This window comes from Entelurus aequoreus, linkage group LG03 (genome assembly GCF_033978785.1).
Source record: "Entelurus aequoreus isolate RoL-2023_Sb linkage group LG03, RoL_Eaeq_v1.1, whole genome shotgun sequence".
Taxonomy (NCBI): domain Eukaryota; kingdom Metazoa; phylum Chordata; class Actinopteri; order Syngnathiformes; family Syngnathidae; genus Entelurus; species Entelurus aequoreus.
Genome location: NC_084733.1, coordinates 13017703 through 13040975, shown reverse-complemented (window position 1 = coordinate 13040975; position 23273 = coordinate 13017703). Strand labels below are relative to the sequence as shown.

The window sequence follows — 23273 nt, the reverse complement described above, 5'->3', positions numbered from 1 at the left end:
AATTACAGCTCAAAGAGGCAAAGGAGACTGTTTTTACAAAACTTTTGTTTTGAAGGGGGAATTGCAAACTTCCTGTTGATTTTTGCTGAAGGATGTCAGTGTATGAAATGTAGGTCTAAGTGAGACCTACATATAGGTTTTTGTTTCATGTCTCTACGATATTCCTACTGGAAGTTACAGGCAGTTTTGTCTGTTTTCTTCCTAGGAGCAGTTTTGTCTGTTTTATTCCTAGGGGGCGCTAGAGCGCAATTTTTAGTTTTGGGGTTTAGTTTTTCGATTAGATCGCAATTTTTGCCAGTCCTGATGTGTGTGTCCAGTTTGGTGAGTTTTGAAGCATGTTAAGGGGGTCAAATTACAGCTCAAAGAGGCAAAAGTGACTGTTTTTACAAAACTTTTGTTTTGAAGGGGGAATTGCAAACTTCCTGTTGATTTTTGCTGAAGGATGTCAGTGTATGAAATGTAGGTCTAAGTGAGACCAACATATAGGTTTTTGTTTCATGTCTCTACGACATTCCTACTGGAAGTTACAGGCAGTTTTGTCTGTGTTTTCCTCCTAGGGGGCGCTAGAGCGCAATTTTGAGTTTTGAGTTTTTTTTTTTTTTATTAAATCGCAATGTTTACCAGTCCTGATGTGTGTGTCCAATTTTGTGAGTTTTGAAGCATGTTAAGGGGGTCAAATTACAGCTCAAAGCTGCGGTATAATAATAAAGAAAGAAATAAAACCTTACAAATACAATAGGTCAATTGGTCAAATCCACAGATTTGTTTTACTCTTTAAGTAAAAATTGTTTTAAATATTTAAATTCATAGGCAAATTCATTAATGATTTACTGTTACAAGTGGCCCTCTAATGGCAGCCATGACTGCGGTGTGGCCCTCAATGAAAACAAGTTTGACACCCCTGGTCTAGTGGGACAGGCCAAAGTTAAGTCGGAGAAAATAATAATAATAATAATAATACATTTTATTTATAAGGCACCTTTCTGGGCACTCAAGGACACCGTACAAAATCAAAACAATAAAATCAAATTGGATAAAAACAACAAAAAAAACAACAAAGATAGAAAAGAAAAGATGATTACAATGAATAAGCAGTCCGGAATAGGTGTGTTTTGAGTCTTGATTTGAAGAGGGATATTAAGTCTAAGTTACGAAGGTCTGGTGGCAAAATGCAGTCTTTTATAAATTATTTAATGTTTCTCTCCAGCCCGGTAGCAAATGCTTCATGGACCGGTACCGGTCCCCGGATTGGTGGTTGGGGGCCACTGCTATAGACCCCTACTCTTTTTCTCAGCAATCGCTAACAAATGTGTCAATCTGGAACACAAATAATTAGATGAATCAATCAATAAAGTTTACATGAATAGATAATGAATACATTGTAATTGACATCATTTGCTGACTATGTAAAAGATTATGTCTCATTTGTCCACTTTGTACTTTGTCCACACTGCTGATGCTGATGCTGATGGTGTGGGCTCCTGTAGTACGCCCAGAAAGGAGTGGCTAGTCCGGGGGAACGAGAGTCAGCTGGTGATCAGCTCGCTCCCGGGGCCCCGCCACCGCCTCTTGGGGGTCTTGTCTTGATTTATGTGAGACGTCCCCGCAGCTTGAAGGCGAAGGAGGAAGACTACATTATTGTTCCTGCAGGTCTATTGATCTGTACATTGTGTTGTGTGCACCAGGCTGCAGGTTTCACTGTATAAAGTCCTGTCCCGTCAAATGATAAATGCTGGCTAAGGCTCCCCCTGAACCAAGTAGGACCGTGGACTTCCATTTTTTGCTCCATTTTGCGTCATACCACGTGGGGTGAAGTGTCAAGACATGGTATGTGGTGGTGGTGGCATGTATTTTCAGTGAATACCCCTCCAAGGTTTCTCATTGTATCCCATTGGGTTGAGTTTTTCCTTGCCCTGATGTGGGATCTGAGCCGAGGATGTCGTTGTGGCTTGAGCAGCCCTTTGAGACACTCGTGATTTAGGGCTATATAAGTAAACATTGATTGATTGATTGATTGATTGATTGATTGATTGAACCCACTATTGGGTCAAGCAGCGCTAAATTGCGCAACCCAATAGTTGGGTTGGGAATAACTCAACATTGTAGTGAGCATAATTTAGCTTTTGAGTTAAATAAATTCAACCCAATTGTTGGGTTATGAATCAACCAACATTGAGATAGCATAACTCAACTTTTGGGTTGAATAATTCAACGCAAAAGTTGGGTTGAAATAATTAACCCAAAATGCTGAGTTAAAGGCCTACTGAAATGAGATTTTTTTTATTTAAACGGGGATAGCAGATCCATTCTATGTGTCATACTTGATCATTTCGCGATATTGCCATATTTTTGCTGAAAGGATTTAGTAGAGAACATCGACGATAAAGTTCGCAACTTTTGGTCGCTGATAAAAAAAAGACTTGACGTCACAGGTTGTGGAGCGCCTCACATCTGCACATTGTTTACAATCATTCCCACCAGCAGCGAGAGAGATTCGGACCGAGAAAGCGACGATTACCCCATTAATTTGAGCGAGGATGAAAGATTTGTGGATGAGGAAAGTGAGAGTGAAGGATTAGAGTGCAGTGCAGATGTATCTTTTTTCGCTCTGACCGTAACTTAGATACAAGGGTTCATTGGATTCCACACTTTCTCCTTTTTCTATTGTGGATCACGTATTTGTATTTTAAACCACCTCGGATACTATATCCTCTTGAAAATGAGAGTCGAGAACGCGGAATGGACATTCACAGTGACTTTTATCTCCACGACAATACATCGGCGAAACACTTTAGCTACGGAGCTAACGTGATAGCATCGTGCTTAACTGCAGATAGAAACAGAAGAAACATGCCCCTGACTGGAAGGATAGACAGAAGATCAACAATACTACTATCAGGAGACACCGAACCAAACCCTGGACCTGTAACCACTCGGTTAATGCTGTCCCGCCTGGCGAAGCCTCGCAATGCTGTTGCTAACGACGCCATTGAAGCTAACTTAGCTACGGGACCTCGACAGAGCTATGCTAAAAACATTTGCTCTCCACCTATGCCAGCCCTTATCTGCTCATCAACACCCATGCTCACCTGCGTTCCTGCGATCGACGGCGCGACGGAGGACTTCACCACGATCATCGGTGCGGTCGGCGGCTAGCGCCGGATAGCGCGTCTGCTATCCAACTCAAAGTCCTCCTGGTTGTGTTGCTGCAGCCAGCCGCTAATACACCGATCCCACCTACAGATTTCTTCTTTGCAGTCTCCATTGTTCATTAAACAAATTGCAAAAGATTCACCAACACAGATGTCCAGAACACTGTGGAATTTTGCGATGCAAACAGACGACTTAAGCTGGCCACCGTGCTGTTCCAAAATGTCTGCTACAATCCGTGACGTCACGCGCATACGTCATCATACCAAGACGGATATTTCGCGGGACATTTAAAATTGCACTTTATAAGTTAACCCGGCCGTAATGGCATGTGTTGCAATGTTAAGATTTCATCATTGATATATAAACTATCAGACTGCGTGGTCGGTAGTAGTGGCTTTCAGTAGGCCTTTAAAGTAACTCAAGTAAGGGGCCCTTTTGTGAACCAGCATTTGGGTTAAAATTGGGTTATTTTTTAACCCAACATTTTTTAGTGTGTATCGTTGAGTTGAGTTTGAGTTTATTTGGAACATGCAAGCATACAACATGATACATCACAAATTTCCAGTTTCTCTTTTCAACATGTTCGAAAAGGAGTAGGAAGAAGCAGAGCTTATTTAATCCTACCCTTTTTCTTTTACATAACAGTTGCTAAAACTTTTCTTCACTTCCTGTTCTCAATTTATTCACAATATACTCCATAAGTAATCACAATGAAAATAAAACAATAAATGAATAATACTCGGTAAAGTAAGTTACATTTTATATGGTGAGATGAGTAAGATTATTTTGAAAAAATTAACGGATGGATGGATGAAATTATTTCTGATTATTTGTTACATCGTAGTGATGTAACAAAAGTGCTGCCAATCCTATCCCCAAAAAAGCCACTAATACTCATGTAATAATACAGTACTTGTACTCAAATGTGTCTTACGGGTTGGCCATAACATTAGGCACAGGTGCATAGAAAGGGCACAATATTAGGAACAGCTCTTAGTCTACACTCAGGCGTGTGCATCGCACTGCAAAAAGTCAGTGTTCAAAAACAAGAAAAAAAAAATACAAAAATGAGGGGCATTTTATTTGAACTCAGCAAAATTATCTGCCAATAGAACAAGAAAATGTGGCTTGTCAAGACTTTCCAAAACAAGTCAAATTAAAGCTGCAAGCAACGATGGACGGGACCGACTTTGAGGGCTCATAAAATCCAAACCGCAGCAATAATAAAACTTTTTCATCAACTTTTAATCAAAAGGGTTCAATCTCTCTCCTGTGCTAATTTGAAGCCGACACGACAAACGCGCTCAGAGGAGATAATGTTTGAAAAAAGGTGACTGTTTTTACTCAACTCTTTTTTTGAAGGGGGAATTGCAAACTTCCTGTTGATTTTTGCTGGGGGTTTTCAGTGTATGAAATATAGGTCTAAGTGAAACCTACATAGGGGTTTTTGTTTCATGTCTCTACGACATTCCTACTGGGAGTTAGAGGCAGTTTTGTCTGTGTTTTCTTCCTAGGGGGCGCTAGAGCGCAATTTTGAGTTTTGGGGTTTGGTTTTTTGATTAGATCGCAATTTTCGCCAGTCCTGATGTGTGTGTCCAATTTGGTGAGTTTTGAAGCCCAAATTACAGCTCAAAGAGGCGGCGGTATAATAATAAAACGCTAGAAATACAATAGGGTACTCTGTCCCAAAGGGACATCGGTCCCTAATTAGCTAACTTCAATGAACCCAAAAATACCTTAAAATAAGTATATTCTCACTAATAACAAGTGCACTTTTCTTGGTAGAAAAAAAAAATATGAGACCTTTTTGCTCAATATGTTGAAAAATATTCTTAAATGAAGTAAATGCCAGTGCCATTATCTTGACATAATGATATGCACTCGGCATTACATTTCTTGAAACCAGCAAACTTATACTAAGAACTAGTTTATTGTTCTTAATGGAAAGGCAACAAGGCAACCGCTTGTTACTCTCTGGGTCTCCTAGCCGCTCAGGCAAATCATATTGTCTAAAAATCCATTTTTCCATCGATAACATGACATCATCGCGTCGAGTGCGTGCTCTTTCAGTCAATTAGTGCGCATATATACAGCCCGGTTCCCGGCCAAAAACATTTTTTATTGTAATTTTGAAGAATTTACCTGAATGTGCATGAACTATTTCTGTTCAAAATTGTTAGAAATGTCACATCTTAAATGTTTAAATATTAACTGTCAGTTTACTGTACTGTGCCAACTGTACTACTATATGAGTACGTATTTTCTATTGTTTCATTGAAAATAAAACAGCAAAGTCCGTTTAGCTGTCATCTGTTTTAATTAGGAGACACAATTGTGTCAAAGTCATGATTTTTTTGTTCATGCTTGAAATAAGAAATTATTACTTTAAAAAAAGTAGTTTTATACTTGTGAGTGTTGATGACACAGCTTTGCAACAGTTCATATTCTAGTTTCAAGCATGTTTTACTCAATGTAGGTCATCAAATCTCAGCAACAAGCTGTAATATTGTTAGAATAATTGTTTCTAAATTATCACAAAAACTTTGTGTTACATTGAGGGTCTGGTGAGAAATCAAAAGCTGTCTTTGAAACCTACCAAGAGTAAGGCTCGTAAAACTCCACTGTGTAGGGGGAAAGCAAGATGAAGGTGTTTCTGTGTTCTCTCATGTATGGTAATCAACAGAAAGATATTGTTCTAACCCAAGGACTTCAAAGCGGAGAGATGGCAGGATCTGCCCAATTTCCAGACGAACTCTTTTTGAACTATTTTATGGACCTATTTTTGAACTCTTTTTGAACTGACCTTTTCTGTGAATTGTTTACGACCTTTTCTGTGAACTTTTTGCGACCTTTGTCCTTTGGAAACAGCGGTGGCCATGTGGTCGGGGAGGGTCCAAAATAAAAGAAGGAGGCGTGCGATCTTTTTGGCAGAGCGTGCTGAGATACCGTGCAAGGGTACAGTGTGCAGACGACTCTCCTCAATATTGAGTCCAAATTGAATTCTGTCTCCGTTTAATTCCTTGCCTCTTGTCTTGTTTAATAGATGTCATCAGTGTTTGAACCTGACAAATATCTTACTGAGATCATTTAGGACCAAAACACTTAAAACAAGTAAAACACTCAAACATAAAATCTGCTTAGTGAGAATAATTACCTTATCAGACAGAAAATAAGCAAATATCCCCCTTATTTGAGATATTTAATCTTACTTAGATTTCAATTTTTGCAGTGCATCGCCTCAGTGCTTTTGCATTTTTCATGCGCATTAATTGACTGCGTGTAATAAATAGTTATGTGTGCGGCATCATTGAAATATTCATGTAAGAGTACATCGTCGTCAGGCTGATAAACGCACTCACCATTAAAACGCATGCGTGTAAGTCAAAACGTCTGGGCTGATATTTTAGCAAATGCCTCATAAACAAATCTATTTTTTTTTCTCCCCCTCTTTGGAGTCTTTGTCAGCTTCTGGGAAATCATTTCCTGTGACAGAAGTCACCGACAAATCTCCGGGAAAATTTCCATAATTACGGCGGGAAAGTGAGGAACGGGGGGGCGTGCCGAGTGTCGTTGAGGAAGACGAAGAGGCGGAGTGGAAGTGACAGCTTCATGCAGACTCATGAGAGCACTTTACATATTTACATACACTCGACAAAATGAATGACGTGGAATATTCCACGTCATTTGACTGCACTTTTTTTTAAAAGAGGCAGCTCGGCGACGTTAAATGGGTGCGAGTCAAGCACTAGGACCAAGCGGATGGCCGTTTCCTTTTGGACAGCCCAGTTTGACCAGTAAAAGATGAAGCAGCAACATTTCTAGAAGCGTGTTCTTATTTTACGCTCTTCAAGGTTTTTTTGGGGGGTGCGGGGGGGGGGTCTTGCCGCCGTGACGGACAGGACACATGTCCACGCTCGTCCACAAAGTGCTGAGTGCTCCCTTTTCCCCTTGCTAGAACTTTCCCAGACGTCCTGGAAATAGACAGGCCAGGTTCACCTTACCACCCTGCAGAAGTCTTATGTACCCTCCTCTCTCGGATCACCGATACTGCATCCTGGAGGAGGAACGCATACATGTAGTACTGTTGTAGCGTTAGCACACCTTGCATACCAATGTGTGGTGCACACACGCTCTCTAGTTTAGTGCTGCACGTACACACGTCTGTGTCAAATTCTCAGTATTGATGTAGTGGTGTACACAGCCTCAATATTAATGTTTGTGTACACATAATCTGTGTGAATATAATGGTGCACACACAACATAGGAACCAACGTAGTGGTGTGCACATTCTCAGTATTGATGTAGCGGTGTACACGCGTCTGTGTCAATATAATGGTGTACACACCCTCAGTATTGATGTAGTGGTGTGCACATACTCTGCACTAATGTGGTGGTGTGGTGTACACACACACACACACGTATCTCAGCATCAATCCAATCATGTTAGCACACCATCGTTGGGATATCAGTGGTGAGTGTGGCTATTGCAGTCATTGGTATGCACCTTCAGTGTCAACGCTGTGGTGCACACACTCCTGAGTGTGGTGAGCAGTAAATAGTGTTAATAATAAAAAAACACAGGAGGCGATTAATGACTGGACATGTTCTTATCTCTGCAAACATATTGGACACACACACACGCACGCACGCACGCACGCACGCACGCACGCACGCACGCACGCACGCACGCACACACACACACGCACACACACACGCACACACACACACACACACACACACACACACACACGCAGGTACACACACACAGGTATACACACAGGTTGAGTGGCAATAAATATGCTGGCCGTGCATTTGCTGTGTGTTGTTGGGGGAATGCAATTAAGTGAAGGTTTATTTATAACCCAATCCTGCACAGGTTGAGTGCTGCTGTGTAAATCTGACTGGGGATCAGTTCTCCACACTCCTAAAAATTGTCAAGCGGCGCCGTCTGAGAGGAGACGTAATCACGCATAAACAATTCTCATATACATGGCGGCCTGCTTCCCACCCATGCCATCTTCTTGCTGTCCCACCCATGCCATCTTCCTATATGCCATCTTCCTATGCCATCTTCTTGCTGTCCCACCCATGCCATCTTCCTATGCCATCTTCCTATGCCATCTTCTTGCTGTCCTCGTCTCAGCACCAGAGAGGCCAGGGAAAGATGGCCATGCTCTCCATGCACACATTAGTACTACTACTAGTAGTATTATATCAGTGGTGGTACTACTAGTAGTATTACATTACTGCTACTACTAGTAGTATTAAATTAGTCATACTACTAGTAGTATTACATTAGTACTACTACTAGTAGTATTATATCAGTGGTGGTACTACTAGTAGTATTACATTACTGCTACTACTAGTAGTATTAAATTAGTCATACTACTAGTAGTATTACATTAGTACTACTACTAGTAGTATTATATCAGTGGTGGTACTACTAGTAGTATTACATTACTGCTACTACTAGTAGTATTAAATTAGTCATACTACTAGTAGTATTACATTAGTACTACTACTAGTAGTATTACATAAGTACTACTACTAGTAGTATTACATTAGTACTACTAGTAGTATTACATTACTGCTGCTACTACTACTAGTAGTATTACATTACTGCTACTACTAGTAGTATTAAATTAGTGCTACTACTAGTAGTATTACATTACTGCTGCTACTAGTAGTATTAAATTAGTCATACTACTAGTAGTATTACATTAGTGCTACTACTAGTAGTGTTACATTAGTGCTACTACTAGTAGTATTACATTACTGCTACTACTAGTAGTATTAAATTAGTCCTACTACTAGTAGTATTAAATTAGTGCTACTACTAGTAGTATTACATTACTGCTACTACTAGTAGTATTAAATTAGTCCTACTACTAGTAGTAATACATTAGTGCTACTACTAGTAGTATTACATTACTGCTACTACTAGTAGTATTAAATTAGTCCTACTGCTAGTAGTATTAAATTAGTGCTACCACTAGTAGTATTACATTACTGCTACTACTAGTAGTATTAAATTAGTCATACTACTAGTAGTATTACATTACTCCTACTACTAGTAGTATTAAATTAGTCATACTACTAGTAGTATTACATTAGTCCTACTACTAGTAGTGTTACATTAGTGCTACTACTAGTAGTATTACATTAGTGCTACTACTAGTAGTATTACATTACTGCTACTACTAGTAGTATTAAATTAGTCATACTACTAGTAGTATTACATTAGTCCTACTACTAGTAGTGTTACATTAGTGCTACTACTAGTAGTATTACATTAGTGCTACTACTAGTAGTATTACATTAGTGCTACTACTAGTAGTATTAAATTAGTCATACTACTAGTAGTATTACATTAGTGCTACTACTAGTAGTATTACATTAGTGCTACCACTAGTAGTATTACATTAGTACTACCACTAGTAGTATTACATTAGTACTACCACTAGTAGTATTACATTAGTACTACTACTAGTAGCATTACATTAGTACTACCACTAGTAGTATTACATTAGTGCTACCACTAGTAGTATTACATTAGTGCTACTACTAGTAGTATTACATTAGTGCTACTACTAGTAGTATTACATAAGTACTACTACTAGTAGTATTACATTAGTGCTACTACTAGTAGTATTACATTACTGCTACCACTAGTAGTATTACATTAGTACTACTACTAGTAGTATTACATTAGTGCTACCACTAGTAGTATTACATTAGTGCTACTACTAGTAGTATTAAATTAGTACTACTACTACTAGTAGTATTACATTAGTGCTACTACTAGTAGTATTACATTAGTACTACTACTACTAGTAGTATTACATTAGTGCTACTACTAGTAGTATTACATTAGTGCTACCACTAGTAGTATTACATTAGTACTACTACTACTAGTAGTATTACATTAGTACTACTACTAGTAGTATTACATTAGTGCTACCACTAGTAGTATTACATTAGTACTACTACTAGTAGTAGTATTACTTTAGTACTACTACTAGTAGTATTACATTAGTGCTACCACTAGTAGTATTACATTAGTACTACTACTACTAGTAGTATTACATTAGTACTACTACTAGTAGTATTACATTAGTGCTACTACTAGTAGTATTACATTAGTGCTACCACTAGTAGTATTACATTAGTACTACTACTACTAGTAGTATTACATTAGTACTACTACTAGTAGTATTACATTAGTGCTACCACTAGTAGTATTACATTAGATTATTTAATATAAACAACTTGTTGCCATTCATCTGTACAAAGAATAATTATTTTATTTGCAATGAAATACTGTGAATGTTCAATAATTATTTGTCAAAGAATAGATTGTTTGTATATTTTTTCTTTTCTTTTTGTTATCATTGTGGCAGGTTGATGAGCGGCTGCCATTAGTGCAGATGTTTGTCCACATAAAGATGGATGTCGTTGTCAGCGCTAAAGTGATGAAGATAACGACCAATTAACTCGCGTGTGTTTGCGGGTGTGGGTGTGTGTGTGTGTGTGTGTGTGTGTGTTTGCGGGTGTGTGTTATAAGTAAGGTAAAACATGGCTGAGTAATTCAGGACTACACGTTTAGGCCGCATCTTTCTGTCCTTTTTCTGTTGTTTTATTCCAGCGAGATTTGATTTGGCTCACTTGTCAAGTGTTCTGATCGTCTTCCTGCCAACTCTCCCTGTCCTTGCTGTGCCACCTTCTAAACCCAGGTTGCCAAGCCAGTGTATCATCGTGGCGTGTGTGTTTGTGTGGAGTTGTGCCTAGCAACAAAGTTGTGACCAGGAGTAGACAGGTCTTGACTGTGCCATGACGCCTGTGAATTCTGCCTAGCAACTATACTTCAGTGTGATTGGCTTGTTGTGATTGGCCACAACACACTTCAAATGCTGTATGTACCTTTCAGCATCAATGGTGCCTTCACAGGTGTGTAAGTTACCCATGTCTTGGGCACTAATACACCCCCATACCATCACACATGCTGGCTTTTCAACTTTGCGCCTAGAACAATCCGGATGGTTCTTTTCCTCTTTGGTCAAGGAGGACACGTCGTCCACAGTTTCCAAAAACAATTGGAAACGTGGACTCGTCAGACCACAGAACACTTTGACACTTTGCATCAGTCCATCCGCGAAACCGGCGCCGTTTCTGGGTGTTGTTGATAAATGGCTTTGGCTTTGCATAGTAGAGTTTTAACTTGCACTTACAGATGTAGCGACCAACTGTAATAATATTAATAATAATAAATTTTATTTGTAAAAAACACTTTTCATTGAGTAAATAACCTCAAAATGCTAGTGTATTTAAAAAAATTTTTTTTTTTTAAAATACAAAAAAAAAAAAAAATTAAAAAAAAAAAAAAAAAAAAAAAAAAATTGAATTAAAAAAAAAATAAAATAAAATAAATAAATAACAAATTAAAAAAATAAGGAGATAATAAAAAATAAATAAAAATATGAACTACAACAGCCAAATAGCTAAAACAAGTATGCATATATCTAAAAAAAGGCGCTTTTTAAAAAAAAGGAGGGTTTTTAAGCCTTTTTTAAAAGCATCCACAGTCTGTGGTACCCTCAGGTGGTCAGGGAGAGCGTTCCACAGACTGGGAGCGGCGGAGCGGAAAGCCCGGTCTCCCATTGTTCGTAGCTTTGTCCTCGGAGGTTGGAGGAGGTTAGCCTGTCCGGAGCGGAGGTGTCGTGTGGAGGATTTGGGGGTGAGTAGTTCTTTGAGGTAGAGGGGGGGCTTTTCCATGGAGGCACTGGTGGGTTAGTAGGGAGACTTTGAGTTCCATCCTGAGTGGAACAGGAAGCCATTGAAGGGATTTGAGAGTTGGTGTGGTATGGTCGTATTTCCGCACTCTCATCAGGATCCTAGCAGCACTATTCTGTATGTATTGCGAACTGTAATTACTGACAGTGGTTTTCTGAAGTGTTCCATGTGGTGATATCCTTTACACACCGATTGTCGCTTTTTGATGCAGTACCGCCTGAGGGATCCAAGGTCCGTAATATCACGGCTTACGTGCAGTGATTTCTCCAGATTCTCTGAACCTTTTGATGATATTACAGACCTTGGATGGTGAAATCCCTAAATTCCTTGCAATAGCTGGTTGAGAAATGTTGTTCTTAAACTGTTGGACAATTTGCTCACGCATTTGTTGGCAAAGTGGTGACCCTCGTCCCCATCCTTGTTTGTGAATGACTGAGCTTGAAGCTACTTTTATACCCAACCATGGCACCCACCTGTTCCCAATTAGCCTGTTCACCTGTATGATGTTCCAAATAAGTGTTTGATGAGCATTCCTCAACTTTCTCAGTCTTTTTTGCCACCTGTGCCAGCTTTTTTGAAACACGTTGCAGGCATCAAATTCCAAATGAGCTAATATTTGCAAAAAAATAACAAAGTTTTCCAGTTCGAACGTTAAATATCTTGTCTTTGCCGTCTATTCAATTGAATATAGGCTGCAAAATATTGTATTCTGTTTTTATTTACCATTTGCACAACGTGCCAACTTCACTGGTTTTGGGGTTTAGTATTTCCGTGACGCATTTGGTGACGTCTTCGTGACAGATGCAATATATTTAGAGCAGCGTTGTCTCAGTGAAGGTCTTTGCGATGCTAACGCTAGCACCACCAAAAGGAGGAAGCGCTTCAGCAGACCATGAAAGGGGTTTCCCTGCAAGGAGGAAGAGGAGAGGACGCCCACTCAGCACATTGTGCGACGAGCTTGCGTTTCAACGGCGTCCAAAAATTCCTTGTGACCAAATGTGGACGAGTTGTGGTGCTGGATGCCATCCAAGGCCGCGCTGACGGCCCCGCGGGTTCTCTGAGAGTCTGCCAGAGCTGCAGTGAGTAATGGCGGCTGCGATGAAGAGGCAGCATCACCGCTCGCTGACGTTGGGTCACGATGGCAATGTCACGCCGACCTCGAGGGGTCCTCAGGGGCCTCCTTGGCAACAACGGGCGAGAGCGTCAGCTCGTCTTTGGCCAGTTTCAACGTCGCAATCGCAGGAGAAAATCAAGTTTGACGTGGCTAATTCACAAAATAATCATTTAAATGTCTGATGGCCTCTGATGCGCATTTAAATTCCTTCAATAAACATTTAATTTCTACTTCTTATATTCCAATGTCATTAATACTATTAATATTTAATAATAATACATGTATTTTCCTTTGAATTTAAAGAAAAATTAATAAATAATCATTGGGCTAACAGACAAAAACAACAATGAACTAACACAAGAAACAAACAATGGCCTAACATAAAAAGCAAACAATGGATTATCATAAAAACAAACACTAGACTAGCATAAAAAGCAAATAGTGGACTATCATAACAAACCAGCAATGGACACTAAAATGAAGAGCAAACAAATGATTGTCTGTCTAACAATGGACTATCATAAAAGCAAACAATTATACAACAAAAAGGCAAACAATGGAATAACATAAAAAGCAATAATTTTGACTATCGAAAAAATCTAACAATAGACTATCATAAAAACAAACAATAGGCTCACATAGAAAGTAAACAATGGACTTTCATAAAAAGCAAATAGTGGACTATCAAAACAAACCAACAATGGACACTAATAAAGAGCAAACAATTGAGTATCACGAAAAAACAAACAATGGTCTGTCTAACAATGGACTATCATAAAAGCAAACAATTGTACAACAAAAAGGCAAACAATGGAATAACATAAAAAGCAATAAATTTGACTATAGAAAAAAAATCTAACAATAGACTATCATAAAAACAAACAATAGGCTCACATAAAAAGTAAACAATGGACTATTATAAAAAGCAAATACTGGACTATCATAACAAACCAGCTATGAACTAACATAAGAAACAAACAATGGGCTAACATAAGGACAAAAAATTGACTAATGTGAAAAACAAACAATGGACTATCATAAAAAGCAAATAGTGGACTATCATAACAAACCAGCAATGGACACTAACATAAAGAGCAAACAATTGAGTACAATGAAATAATAAATAATGGTCTATCTAACAATGGACTATCATAAAAGCAAACAACTATACAACAAAAAGGCAAACAATGGACTATCATAAAAACAAACAATTATACAACAAAAAGGCAAACAATGGAATAACATAAAAAGCGATAATTTTGACTATAAAAAAATCTAACAGTAGACTATCATAAAAACAAACAATAGGCTCACATAAAAAGCAAACAATGGACTATCATAAAAAGCAAATAGTGGACTATCATAACAAACCAGCAATGGACACTAACATGAAGAGTAAACAATTGAGTATCACGAGAAAACAAACAATGGTCTGTCTAACAATGGACTATCATAAAAGCAAACAACTATACAACAAAAAGGCAAACAATGGAATAACATAAAAAGCGATAATTTTGACCATAGAAAAAAAATCTAACAATAGACTATCATAAAAACAAACAATAGGCTCACATAAAAAGCAAACAATGGACTATCATAAAAAGCAAATAGTGGACTATCCTAACAAACCAACAATGGACACTAACATGAAGCGCAAAGAAATGAGCATCACGAAAAAATAAACAATGGTCTGTCTAACAATGGACTATCATAAAAGCAAACAACTATACAACAAAAAGGCAAACAATGGAATAACATAAAAAGCGATAATTTTGACTATAGAAAAAAATCTAACAATAGACTATCATAAAAACAAATAATAGGCTCACATAAAAAGTAAATAATGGACTTTCATAAAAAGCAAATAGTGGACTATCCTAACAAACCAGCAATGGACACTAACATAAATAGTGGAATGAGGTGAAATCTAACAACAACAAAAGAGCATAAAACAAACAAAATAATAGTTCAAACGTAAAATCGACAGATATATCTGAAGTTGATCTCGTAATCTAAGTGTTAAAAGTAAAAAAAATTAAATAAAAATGTATCACTTTATGAGTGGGGGACCTTTTGGATCCCAAATATATTTAGTGGGATTTTATGTAACTTTTCACTATGATTACTCAAAAATATTAAAGAATTAAAATCAATGGTGTCCTGCATTATTGATCTTTTAAGGCTCTATTTTACTATAAAAAACAAAGTTGTCTTTGACAGAAAAGGTTTTTACTTTATATCAACCTGAAGTTGATATAGAGATTTACTGTAAGCGTTAAATAAAAAATAATAATAATTTGACTTAATTTTAACATTTTAATGACTGAGACCCTTTATGGTCCCTGGTAGCCCTAAAGGTTAAAAACAAAATCACCAAGATAAGTATAGCATGTGTGTAGCAATGATGACTATTATCTATTATTGATATTGCAATTTACATAGATTGTCAGGATTGAACCTGCCTGCAAGCCTATCCACTGCACCACTGGGCCAACTCTATAAACAAAACAACAGGGAGAAAATGTCATGCTAGCTTCTCTTTTACTCACTACATCCCTTCATGAAATCGTGACGCTTCTCTTCTCTATCGGAGAGGGAAGCTGCATCGCCATGGCAACCACAGATAATCTGCTGGCCTCACCATCGCGGGACCGAGTGACTCTTTGCGGACACGTTTGTGCAAACCCAACGCCCGTGTTGTGAAGTGTGTCTTTTTGTCAGCATTCAGTGGGGATATTTATGTCCTTTGTGTGTTAGCATCTGCACTTTATGTTGGTGTGTTAGCATTCATTGTAACATCGGTGTGTGTTAGCATCTGTACTTATGCGTGTGTTAGCATCCACGGTCACATTGGTGTGTGTTAGCATCAATGGTCACATTAGTGTGTTTTGGCATCTGTACTTTTTGTATATGTGTAAGCCTCCATGGTCATGGTCAATACGTATGTGTGTTTGTTAGCATCCGTACTTTTGTATGTGGGTTATGGTCTGTACTTATATATGTGTGTTATCATAAGCATTAGATACTATATTTTTTTGTGTGGACATTGTTGATTGTCGTGTCATGTACGGATCTACTTTGCGGACGCCGTCTGCTGCTCCACAGTAAGTCTTTGCTGTCGTCCAGCATTCTGTTTTTGTTTACTTTGTAGCCAGTTCAGTTTTGGTTTCGTTCTGCATAGCCTTCCCTAGGCTTCAATGCCTTTTCTTAGGGGCACTCACCTTTTGTTTAGTTTTGGTTTAAGCAGTAGATACTGTCTTTTTTTGTGTGGACATTGTTGATTGTTGTCTCATGTACTGATCTACTTTGTGGACGTCGTCTCTGCTCCACAGTAAGTCTTTGCTGTCGTCCAGCATTCTGTTTTTGTTTACTTTGTAGCCAGTTCAGTTTTAGTTTCGTTCTGCATAGCCTTCCCTAGGCTTCGATGCCTTTTCTTAGGGGCACTCACCTTTTGTTTAGTTTTGGTTAGGGCTGCAACTAACGATTAATTTGATAATCGATTTATCTGTCGATTATTACTTTGATTAATCGATTAATAATCGGATAAAAGAGACAAACTACATTTCTATCCTATCCAGTATTTTATTGAAAAAAAACAGCATACTGTCACCATACTTATTTTGATGATTGTTTCTCAGCTGTTTGTAAATGTTGCAGTTTATAAATAAAGGTTTATTAAAAAATATATATAAATAAATGAATAATAATAATTTTTAAAAAAACTCTGCGCATAGCATAGAGCCAACGAATCGATGACTAAATTAATCGGCAACTATTTTAATAATCGATTTAATCGATTAGTTGTTGCAGCCCTAGTTTTGGTTTAAGCATTAGATACTTTTTTGCCTGCACCCTGCCTCCCGCTGTCACCTGCATATCACGACAACCCATCGTCGTCTCACACGACCTGTTCCCGACATCTACTAAGCATCTAGCCACCTACTGATATGGAAGAGTATAACATGGTTACTCTGCCGTGCCCGGGAATCATTTTTTGGTGATTTAACCCCCAATTCCAACCCTTGTTGCTGAGTGCCAAGCAGGGAGGTAATGGCTCCCATTTTTATAGTCTTTTGGTATGACTCGGCCGGGGTTTGTACTCACAACCTACCCATCTGATGGGCCTTTACGTGTGTTAGCACACAATACCCCGCTTGTACTGCAGGCTTTATTTTTAGCACGTGGCAGTTACATAATCAGGTTGACACTTGGGGGAGGAAATAAAAAATAAAAAAAACATCCTCTCTCGCATCCTTCCTCTCCAGCCCGTCTCCTGGTTTACGCGTTTGACTCCATCTTGGCGCTGCTTTCCCTCCATTTCACCGGAGCCAATCAAGAGTGGCGCGTACGAAAAAAGGGATCTCTCTCTCAACGCGCCCTGTGATTTGTAACAACTCATTTGTTCTCCCTTTTGTTGGCTTACTAATTGAATTTGTCAGTGAACAAGGAGGTGTCAACTGCTAAGTGTGCCAAAGTAAATATTATGTATGCATGATGCACTAATGCGGGGGTCGGCAACCCGCGGCTCTAGAGCCGCATGCGGCTCTTTAGCGCCGCCCTAGTGGCTCTCTGGAGATTTTTCAAAAATGTATGAAGAATGGAAAAAGATGAGGGGAAAAAAAAATCTATTTTTTTGTTTTAAAATGCTTTCTGTAGGAGGACAAACATGACACAAACCTCCCTAATTGTTATAAATCACACTGTTTATATTAAACATCCTTCACTGATTCCAGTATTTGGCGAGCGCCGTTTTGTCCTACTAATTTTGGCGGTCCTTGAACTCACCGTATAGTTTGTTTACATAACTTTCTCCGACTTTCTAGGACGTGTTTTATGCCACTTCTTTTTCTGTCTCATTTTGTCCACCACACTTTTAACGTTGGGCATGAGTGCACAAAGGTGAGTTTTGTTGATGTTATTGACTTGTGTGGAGTGCTAATCAGACATATTTGGTCACTGCATGACTGCAAGCTAATCGATGCTAACATGCTATTTAGGCTAGTGATATGTACATATTGCATCCTTATGCCTCATTTGTAGCTATATTTGAGGTCATTTCATTTCCTTTAAGTCCTCTTAATTCAATTTATATCTCATGACACATGTAATATGGCTTTTAATTTTTTGCGGCTCCAGACAGATTTGTTTTTGTATTTTTGGTCCAATATGGCTCTTTCAACATTTTGGGTTGCCGACCCCTGCACTAATGTAACGCTGCCAATGTACACAACTTACTTTCTTTCTTCCCAGCGTCTCCCTGCCAGATAAGCGTGCAGCTAGTGTAGCTTCATTAGCGACCGCCACATGAAATATGCATACTTCTCCCTTCTTCAATTGATGTGTGCCGCTTTTGTCAAAATCCTGGTGTTGAAATCCTGGCTGCCCCGCCTCATTATGCATGAGCTGCTGGCTATTTATAGCCGCACTCTCATTAGCTCCCTTACGCAACTGCTCGTTAGCGCCATATTATCTGCCGTACAGCAGCGCCAACGCAGACATTAAACACAAAAGATTTGCGACGCCTCGTAAAGGGTAACTTACTCAACTGCAGAGGGTAGCAGGGCGTCTACTACAAAGGCAGTTTCATCATATAATGCTGAAGAATGGCGACACTTCCTCGTGTTATTAAATGAGAAGGTGTCGCCAAACATTTCACTGCGACTGTATTTATTGACATATCCCCCCTACTTTTGTGTGACATAAAATGTGAAAAATCTAGATGTTATCCTATTTTTTTAAATGTACTTTTTCTTGAAAATGTAAAACAGATTCAAAAAACAAAAAGTTAACATTAAAGAACGTATTTAAAGACAAAATAAAATGGGAAGTACAGAGAAAGTGTAAAATAAAACGGCAAGTAAAGAGGAAGTAAGCAGGAAGTAAAGAAGACAAAGAAGGAAGTAAAGAGGATGTAAACAGGAAGTAAAGAGGTAGAAAATAGGTATTAAAGAGGAAGTAAACAGGAAGTAAAGAAGAAAAACAAGGAAGTAAAGAGGATGTAAACAGGAAGTAAAGAAGAAAAACAAGGAAGTAAAGAGGATGTAAACAAAAAGTAAAGAGGCAGAAAATTGGTATTAAACAGGAAGTAAACAGGTAGTAAAGAAGAAAAACAAGGAAGTAAAGAGGATGTAAACAGGAAGTAAAGAGGTAGAAAATAGGTATTAAAGAGGAAGTAAACAGGAAGTAAAGAAGAAAAACAAGGAAGAAAAGAGGATGTCAACAGGAAGTAAAGAAGAAAAACAAGGAAGTAAAGAGGATGTAAACAAAAGTAAAGAGGCAGAAAATAGGTATTAAAGAGGAAGTAAACAGGAAGTAAAGAAGAAAAACAAGGAAGTAAAGAGGATGTAAACAGGAAGTATAGAGGCAGTAAATAGGTATTAAAGAGTAAGTAAACAGGAAATAAAGAAGAAAAGAAGGAAGTAAAGAGGATGTAAACAGGAAGTAAAGAGGAAGAAAATATGTATTAAAGAGGAAGTAAACAGGAAGTAAAGAAGAAGAACAAGGAAGTAAAGAGGATGTAAACAGGAAGTAAAGAGGCAGAAAATAGGTATTAAAGAAGAAGTAAAGAAGAAAAACAAGGAAGTTAAGAGGATGTAAACAGGAAGTATAGAGGCAGTAAATAGGTATTAAAGAGTAAGTAAACAGGAAATAAAGAAGAAAGTAAAGAGGATGTAAACAGGAAGTAAAGAGGAAGAAAATAGGTATTAAAGAGGAAGTAAACAAGAAGAAAACTAGAAGTAAAGAGGTAGAGAACAAGTAGTAAAGAGGAAGTAAGCAGGTAGTATAGAGATAGAAAATAGGAAGTGAGGAGGAAAAAAATCAGTAGTATCAATCAATCAACCAATGTTTATTTATATAGCCCTAAATCACAAGTGTCTCAAAGGGCTGCACAAGCCACAACGACATCTCGGTTCAGATCCCACATCAGGGCAAGGAATAACTCAACCCAAGTAAAGAGTAAGACCTCAAGTAGTAAAGAAAATTAAAACAAAGTAGTACAAAGAAGGAAAACAGGATGTAAAGCAGCCTTAAAGAAGAAGAAAACAGGAACTCAAAAGAAAGAAATTATGAAAGTAAACAGCAAGAAAATACGAAGTAAAGAGGAATAAATGTAGTAAAGAGGTAGTAATCATATGGTAAAGAAGAAGAAACAGGTCGTAAAAGCGAAAGTAAACAGTAAGAAAACAGGAAGTAAAATGGAAGGGAATGGGAAGTAAAGATCAATTTAAAAAAAGGAAGTAAAAAGAATGAAAAGAGGAAGTAAACAATAAGAAAACAAGAAGTAATGATAAAGCAAAAAGTATGAGAATGGGAAGTAAACAAAAAGAAAACAGGAAGTAAAGATTAAACAAGTATGAGAATGAGAAGTAAAATGGAAGAAAACAGGAAGTAAAGAGAAAAAGCTGAAACAATTTGAATAGATCAATTAAAACTTTATCCGAATCTGCACGCAAATGTAATTAATTTTTACTTTTTCTGTGCCCTCCACAAATATTTTTAGTAATAAATATATAATTTTTGTCAAGTCCTGCTCACTGACAAACAAACGGCTATAAAAAATAAAAACTCCTTGGTGGAGGTCATCATTGTTTGGCCCCCCTATAAGTGCAAGAAGTGCACCATTAAATGACTGGTGGCACAGACTGCAGTCCTGCTCACAACTTCTTTTATCAACACATCACACATCAAATATTTGTGTTTGTACATATGTTCCTTCCAGACCAGCTCTCTAATGTCTGGGCTCGCACTCGCAACCCCGCCTCCCCGCCAACGCGAGCTGGAGCATAGTTGGTGTATTTAATTGGCAAACTACTGTAAATCGTTGCTAACACCTTCTGCGTGGAAGTGCTGCCAACTTGTGTGTGTGTATACTTGTCGTATACTCTAAAGTGTTTGGCGGGTACTTTGTCCCAACACCTCACAAATACGAGGCCGACATGTGTCAACACTTTCGGGTGCTTCGAGCCTCACTTTTGTCAAGTCTAGTCAAGTCCTTTAGCATTAGCAACCTTGAAGGGTCGTTTGTTCGTAACTGTCTGGTTTATCAACACTAGCATGCTACCAGCGAGTTAGCGAGACTAATTATCAAGCTCGTGTATAGCTATCATCAAGATGTTAGCAGGAACATTGTCAGGTTCAAACACTGATGACATCTATTAACAAGACAAAGAAGCAAGGAATTAAACAGAGACAGAAACAAATTTGGCTCAATTGAGGAGAGACGTTTGGGCTGTACTCTTGTACAGTCTCCATCACGCTCTGGCGAAAGATTTATGGCAACTCTTTTATTTGGACTTTCCCTGATTACATGGCAACAGCTGTTCTAAGGGGCGGGGGTCATAAACAGCCATCGCCTTTGGTTACAGAACAGTTCAAAGAAAAGGTCGTAAACAGTTCACAGAAAAGGTCATAAAACAGTTCACAGAAAAGGTCGTAAAACAGTTAAAAGAAGAGGTCGCCTTGAGGGGAGTCTGGTCATGCTTCCTCTCCGCTTTGTAGTTCTTGGGTCAAGACAATATCTTTCTGTTGATTACAATACATGAAAGAAACAGAACAACTTCATGTTGCTTCCCATCCTACACAGTGAGTTTTACAAGCCTTCTGCTTGGTAGGATTAAAGACAGCTTTTGTCTTCCTCGCCGGGAACTCATTGAAACACAAAGTCTGTGATAACTTAGATACAATTTATTCTGACAAACATGCTACACAAAATTGAGTAAAGTAGGTAATATTGACAAGTCGTGTGTGTTAGCATGTTTTAGCATTAAGTTTGTTAGCATTACCAAGCTATCCGCAAGTTATCTTAGTAGTAAATATTAGCGAGCAAGTGTGAAAAATGTTGTAGCTACTTGCAATTTTTACAGCTAGTTGGCATTGGCACGTTGGTCAACATTAGCAGGCTCGCAACAAGTTAGCCAGTTAAATCTACAACAGCAAAGTACTAGCGTTTCAGTTGACATTAGATAGCTCCTGTCAAGTGTGTTAGCATGAACTAGCAAACTAAAATGTAGCAATGTCCGGAACAATAACAAGTCAGTTTCACAATCAAGCAAATATCAACTTTATTTGCATTAGCATATAAGAGTAGGCTGTTCGCAAGTTGTAGTCAAATGTTTTAATGTAGCGTGCTACAAGTGACTTAACAAGACTATTTTTCAAGCTCCTAGCTATGAATAGCTACTACAAGATGTTAGCAGGAACATGCTACACAAAATTTCGTGAAGTAGTTAATAATGACAAGTCGTGTGTTTTAACCAAGTTTTAGCATTTTGTTTTTAGCATGACCAAGCTACCTGCAAGTTATCTTGGTAGTAAAGGTTGGCAAGTGTGTTACTAGCAAGCTAGTGTGAAAATGTTTTACATTAGTGAGCTACTCGCACATTTTACAAGTATTGGCAACATTAGGAAGCAAATAAGAAAAACCAGGCAGTAAAGAACAAGTAAAGCGTAACAAAACTGTAAGTAAAGAGGAAGAAATCAGGAAGTAAAGGCAAAATAAAGAGGAAAAACTGGAAAAACAGAAAAGAAGACAGGAAGTAAAGAACAAGTGAAACAAAACAGTAAGTAAAGAGGAAGAAAACAGGAAGTAAAGGCAAAATAAAGAGGAAAAAACAGGAAAACAGAAAAAGAAAAACAGGAAGTAAAGAACAAGTAAAGTGTAACAAAACAGTAAGTAAAGAGGAAGTAAACAGGAAGAAAAGGTAAGAAAATAAAAATTCAAGAAGAAGAGAACAGGAAGAAAAGAAAAAAAGACAACAGGAGTAAACAGCTAGAAAACATGAAGTAAAGAGGTAGTAAAGAGAACGTAAACAAGAAAAAACAGGACGTAAGCTGTAAGAAAACAGAAAGTACAGAGGAAGAAAAGAGGAAGTAAACGGAAAGAAAGAGAAATAACTCAGAATTAACAGTAAGAAAACAGGAAGTAAAATATATAAAATGGTAAAAAAGAGTAATTAAACAGGGTTTAAAAGGAATAAAACAGTACAAAAAAAGAAAAAGAAAACAGGAAACAGGAATTGAATAGGAAACAGGAAGTAAAGGGGAAGAGAGCTGAGTTTGCTGTATTTTGAAATAATATTAGCAAGTTTGTAATATGATGTATAGTACAATGTTACTGGTCTAACTGGTTTCCAGTGTGTCACCTCAGCTGTGAGTGAATCTGCTTGCTAGCGTGTTAGCACGTTAACGTCGCCGCGTTTAATTCCTCTGCTATCGC

At 38.1% G+C, this 23273-nt stretch overlaps 1 protein-coding gene across 5 annotated transcripts in view; it reads left to right on the top strand.

Annotated features, from left to right (window-relative positions):
- Positions 1 to 23273, top strand: part of slc8a3 (solute carrier family 8 member 3) — a 162384-nt gene that overhangs the window by 38431 nt on the left and 100680 nt on the right. The window contains exon 1 of one of the 5 annotated variants that reach the window (XM_062041272.1): positions 17026 to 17956. The exons of 3 other annotated variants lie outside the window; for them this stretch is intronic. In XM_062041272.1, coding sequence (XP_061897256.1) covers positions 17943 to 17956 — 14 coding nt within the window. In that variant the 5' untranslated portion in view covers positions 17026 to 17942. Of the gene's footprint in view, positions 1 to 17025; positions 17957 to 23273 lie in introns of those variants that run through there. One more of the 5 variants, XM_062041277.1, reaches the window with a different exon arrangement.